The 21,229-nt window shown below is 44.7% G+C and overlaps 1 protein-coding gene across 1 annotated transcript in view; it reads left to right on the top strand.

Moving 5' to 3' along the window:
* Positions 1–9,446: 9,446 nt before the first annotated feature.
* Positions 9,447–21,229, top strand: part of LOC119739303 (formin-F-like) — an 88,962-nt gene continuing 77,179 nt past the window's right edge. Inside the window, exon 1 of the mRNA XM_038214188.1 lies at positions 9,447–9,643. Coding sequence (XP_038070116.1) covers positions 9,488–9,643 — 156 coding nt within the window. The 5' untranslated portion in view covers positions 9,447–9,487. The remainder of the gene's footprint in view (positions 9,644–21,229) is intronic.

Below are 21,229 nucleotides of genomic sequence, written 5' to 3'. Positions count from 1 at the left end.
TGTTTTATTCCATGGTCTTCAGTTTCGACCTTTGGCCGTCTATATGCTCGTAGTGATGTCCACTTTAGACCCCCCCCCCCACGTCGTCCTGGTCACTGGAAAGCCTTAACAGTAGTTAACTGTTGGTCTAACCTGTGTGAGCTAGTCGAAGGAGAAGGCATGGATTACGGCGGCGGAGAGACGATGAGGACAACGTGTTGATGAGCATACAAAAACAAGGGATTCTCTGACTGGATGGTGATGGATGAGTCGTCAAGAAAAGCTCCAAGGATTCAAGATCGGTCGCGTAGGAGACTAACGTTCGCGTTTGATCGTGTAGTTAGGTTAACTAAAGTTGGTCATGTTTGTTAAAGTTTTAAATTTGATGACTAATAAGTGAACTGAATTTTGGCAAAGTTATTGTTTTATCTTAAGGATGCATCCGGTGTATTTAGATGCTTGAAAAGTTCGTGTACGAAGACTTGTTAATAATGTTATATATAAGTCATACGATTTGTGTTTTTTAAGTGTTAAAAAAATCTTCTTTTTTTTAAACTGTTAAGGTTTGAATAAGTTTGAAAGAAACTGCGTTATCAAATTTGTTAAGTTTTGTTTCAAGAACAAGTGTTATACTGCAATTGTTACTGTTTGTTTCTCAAAGAATTAAGTTAAATTGACGATGTGAGGACACATCCTTCTTAAAGGAGGGGGTTGTGTAGTGGCGCACAGCCGCATGGTGGGTGAAGCCACTTGCAGCGCGCGCGCTATCTCAGTACCTGGGGATCCAGGCATGACAGTGCACGCGCGCGTATCATAGTCGTACGATGGGCCAAAATAAAGCAGAAATTGCGTTCGCGCTCTTTTAGGCAGTTCTGATCTGAAGCTGGTTGAAGAAAGACGTACGAAAACACCACAGAAACAACCCTTCTTAGATAAAACGATTATATAATGTGAGTGCTTAATTTAGCGGAACATGGAAGAGAATAGAAGAGACAGAAAGAGAGAAGTTCATCCTTGTGTCCGTGTCACATTTATTTTATTCGTTGTATCGTGCTGTTTGTCTTGTTTCTACTTATGTTAATTTTAGCCTAATCGTCCTAAAGAAAAAAGCCCTTAGACCGCGAGGACTTGTTACAATATCATTGGCAGTCCTTAGCCTCAAACCTGTGGAGTACTGTGGCCTCGTGGTTAAGGGCACTGATTCGTGGTCTGTGGGTAAAGCTGCAGGTTTTGGGTTCGAGTCCTGGCGGGGTCATGGTACGTGTGCCCTTGGGCAAGGCACTTAGTCACTCATTGCTTCTCTCCACCCAGGAGTAAATGGGTACCTGTGAGGGCAGAGATGGTTATTGTGATTGAATTAGCTTCCTTGCGCCTAACAGGCTGCATCGAGCTGTATACTCCCCAGGGAGCTGAGATGGTATTTGGAATGTTTCATGTGCCCAATGAGCAGGGGTAATAATGATGTAGCGCCTTGAGCACCAGTCCTGGTGGATACGTGCGCTTTATAAATATCCACTATTATTATTATTATTAAACCTGCACGGAGGTGGCCTGGGTGTGATGGCCGTTTGTCGCTGACCGGAGCAACATCGACGTCCGTGTCCTGCCTGGGTGACAGAGCAGGCCTCTTTAGGATTAGCACTGCTCTCTCCAAATAGAGAGGGGGGAGAGAAAAGGATCCCTAAACATCGCTTGCTCCTACCTACCCTGCCGGCATACCGCGGTCGGATGGGTATCCACTTCTGCGGTTGAAATAGACAAAACAGAATTAAAGTTAACTTGACATTTGCTTCATGGAATGTTCACACGCTTCTTTATCACAGCTCAAGACATGAGCTCCGAACAGCCATTATCGCCAGGGAACTGGCTCGTCACAAGATCGACATTGCACTCCTCAGTGAGACCCGACTAGCTGGTGAATCTCAACTTGAGGAAGTTGGGGCAGGGTATACTTTCTTCTGGATTGGACAAACAGAACAACAACACAGACAAGTGGGGCTTGCCTTGCAATAAGATCCTTGCTTGTGCCAAAACTTACATCTCAGCCCAAGGATATCAATGCCAGACTCATGACAGTACGTCTTGACCTGGTTAACAACCAGTATGTCACACTCACCAGTGCGTATGCACCAACCTTGCCTTCTTTAGACAAGACCAAGGAACTCTTCTATGACGATCTCAACAACATCATCAAGTTGACCCCTTAGAATGACAAAATCGTCCTCATGGGGGACTTCAATGCCCGTGTTGGAAGGGATTTTGGTGCTTGGAAACGGGTAAATTGGTCGTCATGGTGGGGATAAAGAGAATGCCAATGGTAGTCTCTTACGCTATGTAGGCCATAGATGGTTCCAGTCCCCCATCATAACAGGAAGCAGGAACCAGTCTACCTTTGCTGCAAAGCAATTCCGTATGGGGCTGAAAACTGTGATCGGCAATTTTGTTTGCGTATCGGGCAGCAATTGGCAGCATATCAGGCCACTTTAGACTGTCACTCCCGTATCGGCCTTTATAGCCACAGCAGGTGATGTTCCAGCACAAGCTGATGATGTAGTCTCTACCTTCCAGGCGCAGATCCATGATCTCACGAGATCGAAGGATGCCGATGACGACGACAGATCCTTATCATTTAATTGGTGGAACTCACATCACGTGACATTCATTATTGTCCTATTCACGCAGGGGCTCCAAAAAAACCCATTTGCCCATGGTGAAGGGGATTTACTTTTCAACAGTAAGGATCGTCCTTGTTCCATGATGTGGTACTTGTGTGTGAAAGGATTCAAGAACGTGTCACTCGTTTCATCCTCTGTCAAAAACGAGGAGTTATAACTTATGTAGACAGATTTGCTACCCTGAATTGGTCCTCCTTATCTCTCCATCGTAATTTTGCTGTGCTTTCTTTTGTTTCTAATAGGCCGTTGCACGTGCCCCTGAAAGTGCCTCAGAAAAACATTTTTGTGGCATATTGCTGAGAAAGAACTAAGCAAACTTTGATTATTATGGTTTTTAGGGTGGAGAATCCGAATTTTTATGTTTGCATGTCCAAATCCCTGCAGTTTTGGAGTTAACGCACCATTTAAGGTGCATTCCTACCGGTTTATCTGTAATTCCAAAAATGCATGAATTAATAGCTCCGGGAAAAATTGAACTCCCAGAGGTTTTAACATGAACATAATAAATGTTTACATTAAACTTAAAGTAACATCGTTTCAAAAATCAATTCTCACATTTAAAGGTGCATACTATATCCTTAATTTCTTTTATTTGTTTTCTTGTACAGTTATTTAAACGTCAACGTGGTGCTGTTATTATTGCAACATTAATAATAAAAAAAAAAAGAAGTGGAAGTACATGTTATTTATTTTGGTGTTAGCTTGTCCAAATCCCTGCAGTTAAAGAGGTAATTGGCATTGAACACTGGAAGATCAATAATTATGTAAGGTTATCAGACATTTCAAAAGAGGTCCTTAACCCTAACTCCCTAGGGGGTATGCAAAATTGTATTGAAATTGGAGGATTCAGATGACATTATACTAAATGGTGACAATAAAATAGCATTAATGACGGCCACTTTGTCTTGCATATTTTTTGGGTGCGTTTCTATCATTGTGCTAAAAGGACAAATTCCGAAGCAGTTCCACTCTTTAAAGGTGCAGAATACCCACCTAGTGAAAAAATGAACATTTATCAGACATAAAACCTGCAATATTACAAAGAATTGGTGATTGTTGCTGTTCATGGAAAGAACCATTTATTTTGCATGTTGCCATATGCAAATCCCTTTAGTACTTAAAGCAGTACGGCATAAATCTTGTAAAATCAGTAAATTCTTATAAATTTATAATTAAAATACAGAAGGTCAAATTCCACCTGACTGGACTCTGAGTGCAGTAGTCCCACTCTATAAAGGAAAAGGAGACCCACTGGCCTGTGGATCCTACCGTGCCATCAAGCTTCTCGAGCACGCCATGAAGATCTATGAGAGAGTACTTGAAAAGAGAGTCAGAGAGCAGGTCGCAGTTGATGAAATGCAGTTTGGCTTTATGCCAGGAAAGGGAACTATCGATGCCATATTCACCGTACGTCAGATGCAAGAAAAGTTTCTTGCAAAGAAGCGGCAGCTGTACTTTGCATTTGTTGACCTCGAGAAGGCCTTTGATCATGTACCAAGGGAGGTTGTCAGATGGGCACTGAGGATGGTAGGTGTCGAGGAGTGGCTAGTACAAGCAGTCATGGCACTATTTGCGGAAGCAAAGACCCACATCCAAACATCGTGTGGTGACAGCAAAAGCTTTGATGTTAAAGTGGGAGTTCATCAAGGTTCAGTGCTCAGTCCTCTCCTCTTCATCATCGTAATGGATGTCATCTCAAAAGATGTTAGGGAAGGCTTTCCGTGAGAACTGCTCTATGCAGATGACCTGGTGCTGATGGCTGAGAGTGAACAAGAACTGGTAGCTAGAATGTCTTCATGGCAAGCTGCCATAGAAGGAAAGGGTCTGAAAGTGAACGCTGGAAAGTCCAAGGTCATGGTGTCTTCTGCAGATGCAGGTGAGACAGAGAAAACAGGAGAATACCCCTGTGGAGTTTGCTATACAGGTGTTGGAGCAAACTCAATCAGATGCACCAACTGCAGGAGCTGGGTCCATCGCAGATGCAGTGGAATCTCCGGTAGCCTGCAAGCAGCAAGTAAGACATTCATCTGCAAGAGATGCTTAGGTTTAATCTCACAGAAAGGTACCAGTGGGACTCTGACAGGTCTGGATCTCCATGGAGAGATGTATGAAAATGTGGAGAAGTTCTGCTACCTGGGAGACATGTTAGCTGCCAGAAGAGGCGAGACAGCAGCTGTGACTGCAAGGATCCAAAGTGCTTGGAAAAAGTTCCGCGAACTCTCTCCCTTCCTCACCTCAAGGGTGACCCCTCTAAGAGTGAAAGGGAAGGTGTATGATGCATGTGTAAGAAAATGCATGACATACGGGAGCGAAACATGGGCAATGAAATCGTCTGGTGTACAGCGCTTGGAAAAGGTTGAGATGAGGATGGTGAGGTGGATGTGCAGAACATCACTACATGAAAGAACGAGGAATGAAGTACTCCTTCAGTCAGTGGGCCTGATGGGGGTAGCAGAGGTTATGAGGATTAACAGGCTTAGATGGTATGGACATGTGGCTAGGAGAGAGGCAACACACTGGCTCCAGAGAGCTTTAAATTTTCGAGTCACCGGAAGAAGGCCTCGTGGGAGACCCAGAAAAACCTGGAGGGAAACTGTAGAAGAAGATGCCAAAACATCTGGTATCGCTCACATGGACCCCACAGACAGGAAAGCTTGGAGAGCAGCCATTAAGGCAATGAAATGTCCAACCCCACAAAGTGGGACAAATGGACTCTAAACGCTGATGATGATGATGATGATGAGAGGAGTCTCTCTCTACTTTGAAGTTTGAATTAAATAAATGGATTGACTCGGTTTATGTGACTTGCTTCCCTATTCTCTTTTCATTTTATCATTTTGTGTGGGTAACGTAGGTTAGAAAACCAGTATATATGTTACCACTTATCCTTAATGATTTGCAAAAACATTACACAATTACAAATTAACCAAGTGCACTTTACTCACCACCATCAATATATAGTCTCTGCTAGGCAGAGATTATCAACCACTCGTTTCCTCCATGAGTTACGTGGTGGGTCTTGCTCTTGCAAATATGCAAGACTCAGGTAGTGTATGTTCTACTGTCATGACTTGTTCCAGCTCCAGCTGATGAGCTTCCAAACCCAGCTTCTCACTGTAAATGTCTGTGTTTGGGCGCAGTTGTTGGTGGTGGAATGTCGAGGCACACATTGGTCTCGGGTCTGCCGAGAGCGGATTCAACATTTTGCCTTTTTTCATGTCGTTTCTTTGTCCTCGCAATCATTGCTTTGTTTGTAAATCGAGCATAACAATTCCTATGATATCCATGGGAGGTTGGTCGAGTTGTCCGTAGCAATATATCACGCACCCATGAAATCATGGGCGCAGCCGGCAGCCATCTTATATGTCTGAAGAAGGCGTCTCCCACATACTGCACTCTGATTGGCTCAAATCACATATACATCATTATACAAAGGTTCATGGGACGGATACGTCATACACGCGAAGCCGCTCTGAACGGTAAAAAGCGCCAAATTTGAATTGTGGTTTAGAGCTGCAGACACGAACATTTTGACTTATTATTCCATTATCTATCAAACACAATGAAGTTGGCTTATTTCTCAAGGATATGCCACAACGCTGAACGATAACAGGGGGACGTGCAAGGGCCTGTAAGTGTTTGTTTGGTTGGTTTAGTTAATTGCGATATGTGTGTTTACTATTAATGTTCATCACTGATACTCTCACATACTAGCCAGAACTCTGGCATTGCATTTATCTTGTCTACATAAGTTTTCTCGTCTTTTGTCTAATCTCCCTCCACATTTGTGCAATTCAGTGGTTTTAGATCCTGTTCAAGGTTTTCTTAGAACTCTTAAGAAACAGTGTGTTTTTCCCATCAATTATCTCCTAGTGGTGTTTTCGACTTGCATGTTTCCTCCAACCTTGGTCAACTCCTAATTTACACTCATTGTACAATTTCATGTCAATTCCATACATTTTCCATAATTGCCGTAATTCATAATAACAGGGTTTTTTAATTTTTGTTTGTATTCTTGTTTTGTTTTGTATTGCTATCATTGTCTTAGATTGTCAGCTTTTTTTGTCCATTTTTATACTGTTTTTATCCTGTCTTTTTACATTTTCAGCTCTAATAATGTTTTCATGTACTGTATTTAAGTATTGTTTTGTATATATATATTTTGTTGGTTTTTATTTATTGCTTGTTTCGGTTGTTGTCTTGTGTCGTTGTGTGCAACCCTGTGTTGTCTTGTCTTATGGGGTCCAAACTCACCCAAGTGTGTGATTTACCTGTAATCGGGAGCCCTGGCCATGATCAGATCCCTAACATCAACCCATGAAGATCTCGCAAGAGAAATGAACATTGTGATAAACCGACCCGAAAAGATCCCTTCCTGGCTTACACGTGGTGTGACAATCTTGCTATACAAGAAAGGTGTCACAACAGACCCAAACAAGTCAGGTGTGTTTACAAACACAATTGCCCCGCAATCGTGACTGTTCCCATGACATAACACCACTCTTTGAACATCAACTTACATGTATTTGAGTCACATGGAACGTTCATTGACATCATTAGTGTTTTCTGTAGGTTTTATACAAATTAATTCCTATGATCTCATAATAAATACAAGATTTCTATTGTTTTAGCCACTGTGACCCTGACCCTTGACCTTTCAGCCCCCAAGAACAATTCACAAACCAAATTTGAAGTTCACATGTAAAGTATTTCTCAAGTTATCGCGCTGACAAAATTTCTTTTGTTTTGGCCACTGTGACCTTGACCCTTGACCTTTCAGCCCCAAATGCAATAGGCTTCTTAGGATTACCAAGAACAATCCACAAACCAAATTTGAAGTTCATATGTTAAGTATTTCTCAAGTTATCGCGCTGACAAGATTTGTCAGGACACACACACCCACACACGTGTGTAAATGCCGGCAATCATGGACGCCCCATTGTCCCTAATCCTCTTTCCTTTGTTTGTAGCGACAGCTCTCATTGGTTTTGAACACGATTTGAGATCGTGGACGTTCAGTCAATCGTGGACGTATTGTTTGCGCCCCAATTCTTTTGTCCTACGTCCACGATTGCCGGTGTTGACATACTCACCCACACACCTGTGTAAACACCGGCAATCGTGGACCCCCTATTGCCCCTAATCCTCATTCCTTTGTTTGTACTTTAACTTTTTAGCAACAGCTCTCATTGGTTTTGTGCATGATTTGAGATCATGGACGTTCGGTCTATCGTGGACCCTTTGTTTGTGCCCTAACCCTTTTGTCCCTAGTCCACGATTGCTGGTGTTTACACACGCATACACTCTTGAATTACTATACTCCCGAGGACAGTACTTTGTGTTTCCCTTTGTTCCTTTAATATAACACTCTTCCATAGACTAAGCACACGAACCTACTACAGAGGACCGTTTTTGGTTTCACAGTGATAACTCATGGATGCCTATGTTCCCCAACCCTAACCCTGACCCTAACCCTAAACCTAACCCTGGGGATTTTGGGGAACATCGGGTATATCCCATGTCGGATGTGTGTAATGAACCTTGATACAATGTACATGTAGGTAGCTGAACCTTAGAGAAAATGAATGAGTTTGTTTTTGCATTTAATAAGGGATGTTGAACAATAGAGGACAATAGGGTCTCCAATTCCCAAGAGGGCCCTATTTGGATTCGTGTACAAAACATATGGGAGGTCTTCCTAAAAAAGTATAAACAGAAGTGGGACAATGTTTTCATTTGAAATGTTGCAATACCACATCCAATTTGGCCTTCGGGCCACGATTTTTGTGGCTTAATAAACCAATCATTCATTCCTAGTTTTCCCACCATATAACACGAACAAGACTTGTCATCATGTATCAACTTAAAAACTTGGTATTTTGGTTAGTCTGGGGATCTTCCAGAAACCTGTAATTTGTTTACCCCTTAGGCCCAAGGTCAAGTTTATTATGATTCAAACAACAACAAAAAGTTTTCTCAACATACACATGAACATGTATTACTAAAGCAACTTGAGACTTACCCTGTAGTATGTGTATGTACAGCTCCATTGGTTGTTCTTAGGATAGTCACTTTAGGACCCAGTAGGCCAAAATGTTCTCCTTATTAAAAACAAAATAAAAAAAAAGAGATGATGTCATCATGAAAACTCAAGCTTATTCATATAACCATATTTTTTTCAGGTTTTGATTATTCCAAAATTCTTATTTCCATGTATGCCTTCTTCCAGGCAATATGCTCAAAGGATTCGCTTTTGAGAAATGTCTTGCTTAAGACTGAAAATATTAGGCAACTCCAAATCCAGTCATTTTGCTTAAAATTATGTACATGACTTCTCAACAGAAAAGCGACAACATTTTTTTTATTCTTGGGTCATAGGCATCAATACAGTACATATATAGTCTAAAGAAACAATGACAATGACAGGTAAGTAGGTATCATGTCCTGGGAATAGTCATGGTTGCGGGGCATTTGTGGGTTTTTTTAACACTACTTTTTCTTGTGGTTTGCCATCTTCCTTTGTTTCTTTGTTCTCTCATCCACCCTCCCCTGCATCTTTCCACACCTTTCCCACCTAATCCTCCTTTTGTGTTTCTTCTTTCAGCCCTGCATGTTTGTGTGCACCCCCATGTTAATGTATGTACCTCTGTCATTTCTGTTTTAGCCTCTGAAGAAGAACTTGCTAAGTTCGCAACGTCAGGCCACATTAATTTTAAGATTTATATATTTCAGGTCCATCCAGTCAGTAAGCAGTTTGCAGCAGTTTTACTTTTTTTCATGTTACTACTTTTTCTTGTTACTATTGTAACAGGTATTATCCAACAGCGGAAGATATGGAAACTTACAGGAAATTCAAAGACAGACAGGCAGAGCTTGAACATGCAGACCAATTCATGTTGCAGCTTTGTGAGATTCCCCATCTTAAAACAAGGTTGGATGTGTTGATGGTCATCAATGAACTCCCTGTTCAATATGAAGACCTTGCTCCGGTGCGTATCATTAATAAGAACTCTTTTAACAATTATTTTATTAACTATACCATTGAAGCAAATACTTAAGCTGCATTGATTGGGATGAGTTTAATATTCACATGTAATTATAGAAAGAAACCATTTCTTTCACAAGGTGGGTTTTACTGTCTTTTTGGCTTTTCCACATAGTTGCAGAAAAGCCTTTTTTTGTCTGATTTGTGTGTGCCCTGCTAGCAAAGCCGAAGAAGCTTGCTGTATCTGCCTTGTGCTTGCATATGCCAGGATGTATACATGCACGTGTGTACCACACTTTTGGTTTTACAGCAAAAACTCAAGTTGGATTTGATGTATGTCATGAAACATGAAAGGTATAGCTTGCTAGTGGTACCTTATAGAAGCTCAGTGAGTTTGTACCCCATAAGACAAAGACCAAGGCAATATGGTTAAAACGATAGAAAGGGTTTTCCCAACAAAACTTTAAAAAAAAAACTTTTTATTTCAACTTAAATCTAATTACCTGTAGGTGGGTTAGTCTAGGGATCCCCCTGATTTCTGTTACTTTTGGACCCCATAGGCCAAGGGCCAAGGTCATTGTGGTTAAAACGAAGCATTTCTCAAGAAAAAAAATGGCATATCGAATAGAAACTTAGTTGTTGTGTTATAGATAAATATTTTGGTGATGTCACAATGACGTCATCATGGCATTTATATAGATTGTTGAAGTTGCACAGTTTATCGCCACATCTTAGTAATACAACCAGCTAAATTTGCAATTCCTTTTGTAATAGGTTTGTTAGGTGATATATATTTGGACAAAAATGTGAGAAGTGTATGATGCAGTTGACATTTGTTTATGTCATTTCTTGAAGCAAGCACAATTTTCTTTTGGATGTTTGATGATTTAATTTCCACATTACTTGATTTGAGAAGTAATCTCTGAAAGTAAAACAAATTACTTGTTGATAGATTCCCAAAATTATTTTGAGTTTTCTTTGATTTTCTTTGATTGATCTGAAAGTTTACAAAAAGGTTTGCCATTTTTGTACAAAAGACTTGTGGCGACTTGAGTCTAAGTAAGGTGGAATTTTATTTAAGAAAGAAGAAGTTGGAGAAGGGGTAGATATGTCCTTTTGGATCCCTTTCGTCAAGTCATCTTCATTCTCATTGTTCAAGCATTGAGAGTAAAAGTCTTCATGTTTCATTTAGCATCAAGTCAACAAATCCCTCCCAACTATATCCGTCAAGTCAAGCCAAGTCAAGTCAAGTCTCCAAGTCACGTCAAGTCTCCAAGTCGCGTCAAGTCGCGTCAAGTCAAGTCAAGACAAGTCTGCAACTACTCATCAAGATAGGCCCCCTTAAGTCTTCCCTTTTATATTCACTGTATAGTTGTATTATTTTGTTTATTAATATGATATTAGAACCCTGGGTTTTCATTTTATAATATAGGTATTCTCTATGTGAGGATATTTATATTAGCATACAGCGTATGAAAATTTTTCTCAATTTAGCCAGAAACGAATAAAAGCCACTGGTTTATAGCAAAATATAAATAAAGCGTAACCGGTAAAAATCAATTGTGTCGGCTTGAACGCATTGACAAATCATGCCCGCTACACATGTTTTGAAAACGATGCATCAACCAAAATGCAGTGAAAGGATAATATCAATAAATGTGGCTGGCCAACGCTGTTTGTATCTTATCCACAGCTATTGTGAATTGTCGTGCCAGCTCTCCTGCGTCAGGCTGGTTTGGTTGGTAGCGTGCCGTCCCGATGGTATCCTATCCCTGCAGTGGTGGGCCACAGCACCAGGCTATCCCCGCTTCTCGGTTGACCGGATCAGCCAGTAGTAGTCAGGGCAGTGGAATGGGAGTGGGAACCGGGAATCGGAATGTGGAGTCGTAGGAAGTGGGTTGAGTCGGAATGTGGGTGGAGTAGGAATGGGGCGGAATAGGGGGAGTCGGAATGTGGGTGGAGAAGGAATGTGGCGGAATAGGCGGAGTCGGAATGTGGGCGGAGTCGGCGGAGTCGGAATGTGGGTGGAGCAACTAATCTTCCTTGGGACTTTGCCCTGGACTTGGTCCTAAGTAGACCCTATACCCTAAGACAGACTAGTAATTGGTGAACAGAAACAGTAATCAAGTACGGTGGTCATGCATCATCATCATCCGTCATGTCATTCCACTCAATCAAGAACCCTAGCAATTATTCTAATCATTGGAGAATCAAGCAATCAAGTGACTAAATCCTAGCCCTGCAACTCCTTTTGTAGACTTTGAGCCCCATAAGCTAGTGTGCAACTTCTCTTTGCCATACAACAGTGCATAAACTCAATTGACCAATCAGAAACAAGGATTCCTTATATGCAAAGTGTGGGTGATTCACAGTGTGCTAGTGTATTTAAAACATACAGTTGGTGACTTAATTCCTATTCCGTCACACTATCCTGTTACTTTGTATGGTCTGTCAATGGAAAGTGAACTGCGGTTGCCACCTCAACGGAACTCTGCAGAATGTTGCCCAGACAATCAGGCAGCAGGGGTGAGGAGTGTTCTATTGGGCCATGAAGCAATAAAAAAGGAAGGAGTTCGAATGGCCCGCCAAATCCCCTTAAGACATTAGCAGCCTCCGGATCATACTCGGCATAAAACGTCTTGACAAGGTTACTAATACCATGCTGTACAACATCAGCCAGCAACAACCATTAATACACGCCATCCAAAAACGACAACTCAGATGGGTTGGTCACATCCTACGGAAGCCTATAGGCAAGCCAGTTAACATCTATGCTCTATACTCCCCATCTCATGGCCAATGCAGAGGAGGTCGTCAGCGCCTACTCTACCCAGAGTACATTGCTAGACTATTGACACAGGATTTTCTGCTCTCCCCGCTAGAGATCCGGAGACTAGCACAAAACAGAGATGAATGGGGAAACCTTGTGTCCGTCTGCTGCGCAGTCGACTGATGATGATGATGATGTGACCATGCACAAACCCAGTGGAGGTTTTTCACAGCACGAGCAGATTTACAACTGCGAGAAGTGCCTTTGTGCACAGACTCCCATGCCGCACATCGCCTAACTGGAGTAATGAAATCTCCACAGCTACTTATTACTAGAGTAGCCATTGGTAAACAAACGAATGAAGACATGCGCAGTAGATTCCTAGCCATCTGTACCATGCGCCATCTTTATCGATGAATGTAACGAAAAATTCCAAGCTTGCCTGTCTTTTTTGCATCAAAATCTGGACCTTCCTTTGCCCAGATTCAGTTAGTTTTATATGAACGTGTAGACAGAGAAATGGATTTTTATGAAATGATATTTATATGAATAACAACAATTCCAAAAGGTTCAGGAAGACCAATCTTCGTCAGAGCATAAATGGAAGGTTTTTCTAACGATTTGCAAGTGGCATTAAAGTGTGCGGTAGCATACGGGAATGTTATGACGCGACAAAAATTGATCATTTTAAGAACTTGCAGGCATTTGTTTCTTACCTGCAGCAGTCATCCCCATGTTGAGTCATGTTCTTTGTAGCTTCTTTACGAAAGCCCATTAGTGCCCCAACAAAAATTGGGGGGGGGGAAGTTTGTTTGTTTTTTTGGGAAAGTTTTTTGGCGGCTGAGCTGCTTTTGCCTTGCCTAATGTGAAGTTGGAGTGTAGGCTACAGTTAAACGAAAGATTGAAAGATTGTTACTCCTTCAAATTCAGTTAAATATCTGGGCACATAACACTCGATCAGAGTCTAACTGGTGAGAACATTGCAAATTCTGTGATCAAAAAAGCCTGTGCTAGATTGCAATTTCTTTAAAGACATACTCACTGTTTGAATGAGAGATCCCGCAAAACACTCTGTTCTGCTCTCATACAATGTCATTTTGACTATTGTTGTTCATCCTGGTGTGGAGGGGGGGTGAGCTACGGCGGGAACAGTTGACGGGTAGTAAATGATGGTGATGAGGCTAGGACTACTACAGGAAGCAGGGGTGCTGATGGATTTGGGATGAGGAAGGAAGAGAGTCAGGAGGCGGTATAATTCTGAACTGTCCCTTTAATTTCCCTCCACTATGGGTTCTGAGTTGGCAGATTTTGTAGGACGCAACCATGCATGTGTCACAAGTCCCTTGGCGATTTTGACCGCGGACTCTGCTTTTCCGTTGGATTTGGAGTGGTAGGGGCTTGAGGTAGTGTGTTCAAAGTCCCAGTCATTCGCGAACTGAGTGAACTCGCATGACACGTAGTTTGGTCCGTTGTCTGTGATCAAGGTGTGAGGAATGCCGTGGGTGGCAAACACTGGCTTCAGTTCCTTGATTAGCGACTTGGAAGTCATGTCTTCCAGGGCGCGCACGTCGATGTAGTCTGAGTAGAGGTCTACTAGTACACAGTAGTTTTGTCCATTGACCTCAAAACAGTCACTCGCGACTAACTGCCACGGTGTTTTGGGTACTGGGTGCGTCATAAGGGGTTCCTTTGGGAGAGCTGGTTGTGACTCCTGGCAGATTGCGCAGCGTTGGACTGCCTCCACCAGTTCTGTGTGCATACGTGGCCAGTACATTATGTCTCGTGCAGTGTTGGTTGTGTACTGCACGCCCATGTGAGATGCATGTGCCCTTGCTGTCATGTCTGCATGGAGAGCTGTTGGGATTACAATACGCGTTCCGCGAAAGATGAGCCCGTTTTGTGTTGACAGCTCATCTCTGTATGGCCAGTATTCCCTGATACACAAGGGAACTTGAGCCTTGTCCCCTGGCCAGCCTGCTTGGATGACCTGCATCAGCGTTTGTAGGGTTTGGTCAGCGAGCGTTGCCTTTTTCACTCTCTGCAGACGCTCGTCTGTGACGAAGATGGTTGGTTCGATGTTCTCCAACTCCATGTTGAGCTTCTGCTCCTGAGTGACGGAGAAGATCAGATAGTCTGGTGTCTGATCTGTGACTTGTCGTGTTGGCAACGATGCTCGCGACAGTGTATCGCTCAAGTACATTCGCGAACCCTGCTTGTACTCTACGTGTAGTGAGTACTTCTGTAGGCGGAGTCGCATACGTTGCAGACGCTTGGGGCTCACCAAGATTGGCTTTCTGAAGATGTTCATCAGAGGTTTGTGGTCGGTGAGCACGAGCACTTTGTCGCGGCCTAGGATGTATTGCTCAAAGCGGTGTGTGGCAAATACGATTGCCAAACACTCTTTTTCTACTTAAGCATAGTTGCGTTCTGTGGCTGATAGTGCTCGTGAGGCGTACGCGACTGGGCTGCCATTTTGTGTGATGACGGCTCCTAGCCCAACCTCGGAGCTATCACACTCGATCGCGACGTCTTGGTTGACATCATAGTAGCTAAGTACTGGTGCTTTAGTGATGAGCTTCTTGATCTTGTCCAGGGCCTCGTCATGATGTGTCAACCAGTCAAATATGACGTCTTTGTCGGTGAGACGTCTGAGTGGCTCGCATACTGTGCTCAGTTCTGGCAAGAATTTAGCCAGATAGGTCACCACTCCGATGAGTCTCAGCACTCCCTGGACGTCTGTAGGGTGAGGCATGTCGAGTATGGCCTTGATTTTCTCCAGGTCTGGAGATAGTCCATCTGAGCTGAAGACGTGGCCCATGTATGTGACACTGGGTAGCTTGTACCGTAGCTTGGCTGCGTTCAGCTTCAGATTCCGCTCTCTGCATCTCGAGAGAAGAGCGGTGAATGTGGTGGCGTCGTGTGAGGCTTCTGCTTCAGCCTGCGTTTCTCCTGAGCCGTAGACTAGGATGTCATCTGCAATCACTGCGATGTTTTCCAGGCCTTCCAGGCACTCATGGAGCCTGCGCTGGAATTCTTCCGGTGCTGATGAGATACCAAAGGGCATCCTCAACCAGCGGTAACGCCCGTAAGGCGTCCAAAATGTTGTCAGATAACTGGAGGGCTCATCAAGGACGACTTGAAGAAAACCGTCCTTGGCATCTACCACCGAGAAGAGCTTGGCGTTCTTCAGTCTCGGGGCTACTTCGTCTACGGTGGGAATGGGGTAATGGTTGCGCTTGATGGCCTTGTTCAGGCCGTGTGGATCCAAGCATACCCTGATTTTGTTTGGCTTTCTGACGACTACCATGTTGTGGATCCACTTGGTAGGCTCAGTCACCCGGGCAATGGTGCCTTGGGCCGTCATGCTGTCTAGCTTTTGTTTCAGCTCTGCCCACACCGGGATGGGTACTCTGCGCCTGGTGTTCTGCGTTGGAGTGACACTGTGATCAATGTCTATGTGGTAGTGACCTGGTAGCCGACCAAGGCCAGTGAATACGTCTTTGTACTCACTGAGGACCTGTTCCTTGGTTTGAGTCGGTGACTCTGTCACTGCATGCACTAAGCACTCCTGTGCGAACTGCATTAGTCCCAGAGCTTCTGCTGCTTTACCTGACAGCAGAGATGAGGGGGCATCCTCCACGATCTCGAAGTGGATTTTCTTGGTGACCCCTTTGATCTGGCATCTCAAGCTGGCAGCTCCAACGGGATGAATGATTGTGCCATTGTACAGTTTCAGTTTAGTCTTTGATGGCACCGGAGGCGTGTCACTGAGCTGCTTGTAGTCTGCCAGCTTCATGGTGCTGCAAGTTGCACCAGAGTCTAGCTGAAATCTGATGGTCTTTGTCAGATCCCTTGTTGGCGTCTCCACTGCTAGCTCAACAAAGTATTGCTGCTTGGGCTTTGACTGCACTGTATAGATGCTTTCGTCGCTGCCGCTTTCGTCTCCATCCATTTTGTGGAGCTTCTGTGTAGATTTCTGTGGCTGTCATTTGGTACGGTCTGGCAAACCTGCGCATAGAGGTTGCGTTTTTGGCACTTAGAGCAAGTTGTCCCGTAGGCTGGGCACTTGCCTTTGCTGTGTGATTTGCCACAGTACTTGCAGTTCATGTTCGGAGGCTTGCTGGCTTTTCCAGATTTCTGTGTCCGCTGCTTGTTTTTCACAAAGTGTGCTGTCTCTGCCTCTACCGGATCCATCTGCTGAAGGTGGATCGCTGCCTGTTCACTGCTGCGGCATATGTCTATGGCTTTCTGCAATGTCAGTGACGACTCACGCAGCAGACGAGCACGGATGCTGTTGCCTACTACTCCTATGACCAGCCTGTCTCGGAGCATTTCATCGAGAAGCGCTCCATAATTGCATGTGGTTGCCAACTTTCTCAGCCTGTTCAAGAAAGTGTCAATGTTCTCTTTGGGCTCTTGCTTACAGGAGTTGAACATGAATCGTTCGTACACCACATTGCGTTTAGGGTCAAAATGAGCTCCAAGGCTGGTTAGGATTTGCTGTGGTGACTTTCTCTGTTCCTCTGTTAGTGGCAGATTTTCGTACACTTCATAGCACTCCTTCCCCATAATTGTGAGTAATGTAGCCACATGGATGGAAGTATCTTTCTTATCCAGTTCTGTGGCCACTAGATAGTTCTGCCAACTTGCCTTGAAAAATTGCCAGTTGGAAACCTGGTCTCCTTTCATGTCCATTTTCGCCAGTGGGGGAATGAGCGAGTGCGCCATGGTTAATATACAGTGCGTGCGTAATGTACACCGCGATGTGTCCGTTACAGGCCTCCGTAGTTTACAGCGAAACGCACGTTGACAACAATGGCATGAACTCAACGTGCAATGTATGCGTACAGTACATGTACAGTCTATCGTTCACAGTGTAAAACGCACGTGTTCATGGCGGAAACTCCGCGTGAAAAATGCACAGTTTATTGTTCACAGCCGACACAGCCTACCGTGTGTGACAGGATCAATCTGTGCTGCCGACGGATCCCTTGTGGTCCGTTCTCCAAGATTGCCGAGGATTTGCCGGTTCTTTGCGGTAATGGTGCTGGATTCAGCTAATTTCTGACACCATGTTCTAAAGACGGCAGGACTCAAGTGTAGCATTCACTGAAAGACGTTTATTAACAGCCCGTAATAACATCATAGAATATGGATAAGGTGGCCGCGTAATGCCACTCCATAACAGGCGCTATTCAACATCTGCATGGGTGCAAATTTCACAGTTAGTTTTCACCAGAATAAGGCTTAATTTGTGGCAAAAACAACTACACTTGTACATGCACTTAAGCTAATAGTCACTCCTTATGTTTATCCAGAATATTACATCCAGGGGTAAAGATCAAGAGGAGATTTATGCCCCACGTTATCCAGCTTGGCACAACGCCCACAAGTATACATCGATAAACGAAGTCGCCATGTTTGCAAAATCAACATATCTTCGTTTCTTGAAATTAATTACTTTTACACAATGTCAATAACTCTACTTCTTTATATCCTAAACTCCAATGCTTATTAAATCAGACAAGCAATGTTAAAAGATACATCAATGGCAGAAAACACGATAAAAATGTACCTGAGTTGGCAGATTTTGTAGGACGCAGCCATGCGGTGACGGAAGATTTCGGGAATACCACCAACACATGGTGGCGCCCCACTCATCCACCGACCGCAGTTTCTCCGAGAGCCACACCACATTCCTCCAAAAGCCACAACGTCGTCGCCCCCGACGATGATCAGATGAAACATTCTCTAGCTTAGAATAACAGTTGACTGAAAAAACATCACTTGCTAATAACTTCCAACAGTAACAAATAGTTATTGAACAAGAAAACCATAACGTTCATGGAACAAGAAAGTTCAACTTGTGCAACTAATGTCACTTTTCCTTTAAAACAATTACTTAGGGATGTGCCACCAATTAGTAATACACAGGGATGGCAAATGGAATTGTCACTATTCAGAGTCAGATTCAGTGCCTGTGTTGCCTGATACAATGTTCTTAACTTGGGTCAAGAGTCTGATGACACTGGATTGGTACCTGACCGGAGGCTTGCCTTTTGTGGTCCGCTTGGAACGACACAGCAGGTGCCTTGTAGCGAGGTCTCCGACTGACTCAGTTGGCAGCACGATGTCGATCGTCCTGGGTATGGTGTTAGGTTCTGGAACCTCCGGGTCCACTGGTGGCTCACGAGCATCTGGCGCTGCAGACGGGGGACATCCCATCTTGGGGGGCCTCTGGCTCACCATGAAGACCGTTGGACCCTGAAGGAGACTCCACCTGTCCAGTGGAGGAAGTAGACTCGACCTGTGCAGTCGAGGAAGTAGACTCGACTTGTGCAGTCGAGGAAGTAGACTCGACCTGTGCAGTCGAGGAAGAGTCATCCGGTAGGGTGCTCACACAAGCGTCCCCTTCAGGACCAGTCAGTAGTTGGGGTGAGGATTCATCAGGTGTGTGAACTGAATCACCTTCGGAGTGTATGGGCTTCCCTTGAAGTTTGTCCTGATCGTGCGCTGTCGTCTCCGTGAGGATTTGCGGCAGTTTCCGAGACGTGGCCGAAGCTCCTGGTCCAAAGGTCAAAACTGTGCCCCAAACGTGGTCATCAGACGTGGTTCGGTCCGTGGTAGAGGTGGGCGAATCCACTTCCGAGGATGAGAGGGAGTCACCTGAATTATGAGGAGGTGTCACTTCCCAAGGGCAGTGCTTGACTTCACAGCGATGAAGCACTTTCACAGCTCCCCCAGAATCACGAACTCTATAGACCGGTTGCTCGGGGTATGGTCTATCGACTACCATATAGGGGTTTGACTCCCAATAGTCTTGGATCTTCGCTCTGCCCCGGTGTTTCCTGTCACGAATCAGTACAAAGTCACCCCGGTTGATTGGTTTCTCGAAGATGTTGCTGTTGTGGCTGGCTTGTCGCTTGATTGTGTTGGCGTCAATATTGGCCGATGCAGTAGTGTGGGCCTGCTCCATCTGCTTACAGAGCTGCTGGATGTATTGGTGTGGAGTTTCCCCATGAAGTTGTGTGTGGGTAACTCCAAGCAGGAGGTGTTGTGGAAGCTGGAACCTTCTTCCCATCATCAGGTAGGCAGGCTCGTAGCCAGTGCTCGCGTGAACCGTGTTGTTATACAGGGTGACCAGATGTGGCAGACTTTCAGTCCATCTAGCCTTGCGATGTTCAGGGAGAGGGACGAGCAGGTTATGTAGTGTGCGGTTAAACCGCTCGCACTGTCCGTTACCTTGGGGTCTGTATGGTGTAGTGTGCGAGTGTCCGACACTGTAGATTTGGCAGAGTTCTTGCACGACTTTCGCCTCAAAATATCGTCCGTTGTCTGAATGTATACGAAGAGGTGCACCGAAGGGGAGGAAGACATGCTTGACAAGCATCTTGGCCACTGTAACCGCACGCTGGTCCCTAGTTGGGATGGCCCTGGCTAATTTGGTAAAAGCATCGGTGAGGACTAAAAGGTTTTCATAGCCATCACTCGAGGGCTCCAACACAGTGAAATCGATCGCCACCATCTCCATTGGCGCAGTAGCTCGGAGGGTACCCATCGGGGGCTTTGTATTTCTATTAGGTCGCTTCCCGACTGCAACGCTGGCACTGTTCGCACCATATTTTGACTCTGGCCTCCATACCCAACCAGAAGAAGAGAGGACGAATAAGTCGCAGGGTATGCTTAACACCAAAATGGCCCCCATCATCATGGAAGAGACGCAACACCGTGTCAACCAGCGCAGCCGGAACAACCAAGCAGTCTGCCTTCTTTCCACTGGGACTCATCCAACTGCGATACAAGACTCTGTCTACAAGGAACAGCTGCACTTGGTGTCGTAGAATTTTGGTTACCTCCTTCCCAGCATTTTCCCTTTCCTGACGAGGATTACCTTCTGTAAAACTCTAGTCTCACCCTGGAGCTTCTTTAACTCCCCGGGAGAGTAGCCAGGAAGAGTCGGAATACCTCCGTCAGCCACGGTCTGGATTTGTCGACAAAACACAGGAGGAAGTTCTGTATCCCCAGAGGTAACACCTGACACAGCTCCAGAAGACACCTCCACCTTCTCAGCCTTGCCGCTGGCACCAGGATGTCTCGACAGGGCATCTGCTGCACGGTTGCTCTTGCCAGACCGGTACTCCAATTGGAAATCAAAGGATGCCAGTTGTTGTACCCAGCGCAACTCAACTGAACTCAGGTTAGCAGTATCCAAATACCTCAGGGGGTTGTGGTCAGTGAGGATCACACACTGATTTCCAAGTAAGTAATCTCGAAAAGCCTGACATACAGCCCAACGGATGGCCAATAATTCGAGCTTGAAGGAGGAGTAATCCTTGTCCTGTTTTTCTACTCGACGTAGAGAGCGAGAAGCGTAGGCAATGACTGCTTTTGAACCATCTGGTTTCCTCTGTGAGAGCACTGCCCCTAGACCACCTGAGCTTGCATCTGTCTCCAGGACAAAGGGAAGAGCAAAATCCGCAAATCTAAGGACTGGTGCTTCAACCAATCTCTGCTTCAATGACCGAAACGCAGCCTTCGCTGATTCATCAAGTTCCACAGTCATTTTTCCGGACCTTTCCTTTTCCTTTGTTGGTATCCCCTGCAAGTACCTCAGAAGCGGCGAGGCTTCAGTGGCAAACTGTCTCACAAACTTCCTGAAATAGCTGGCAAAACCCAGAAACGAGCGTAGCTCAGTCACGGTTGTCGGTTCTGGCCAATCCTCAACTATCTTTATCTCTCTGGATCAGGCTTCACCCCCTCACCAGCAGTCACCAAGTGGCCAAGGTACCTGACCCGAGACTTAAAGAACTCACACTTCCG

Source organism: Patiria miniata, unplaced genomic scaffold, assembly GCF_015706575.1.
Source record: "Patiria miniata isolate m_02_andy unplaced genomic scaffold, ASM1570657v1 HiC_scaffold_30, whole genome shotgun sequence".
Lineage (NCBI taxonomy): Eukaryota > Metazoa > Echinodermata > Asteroidea > Valvatida > Asterinidae > Patiria > Patiria miniata.
This window is presented reverse-complemented; position numbering and strand designations above follow the sequence as displayed.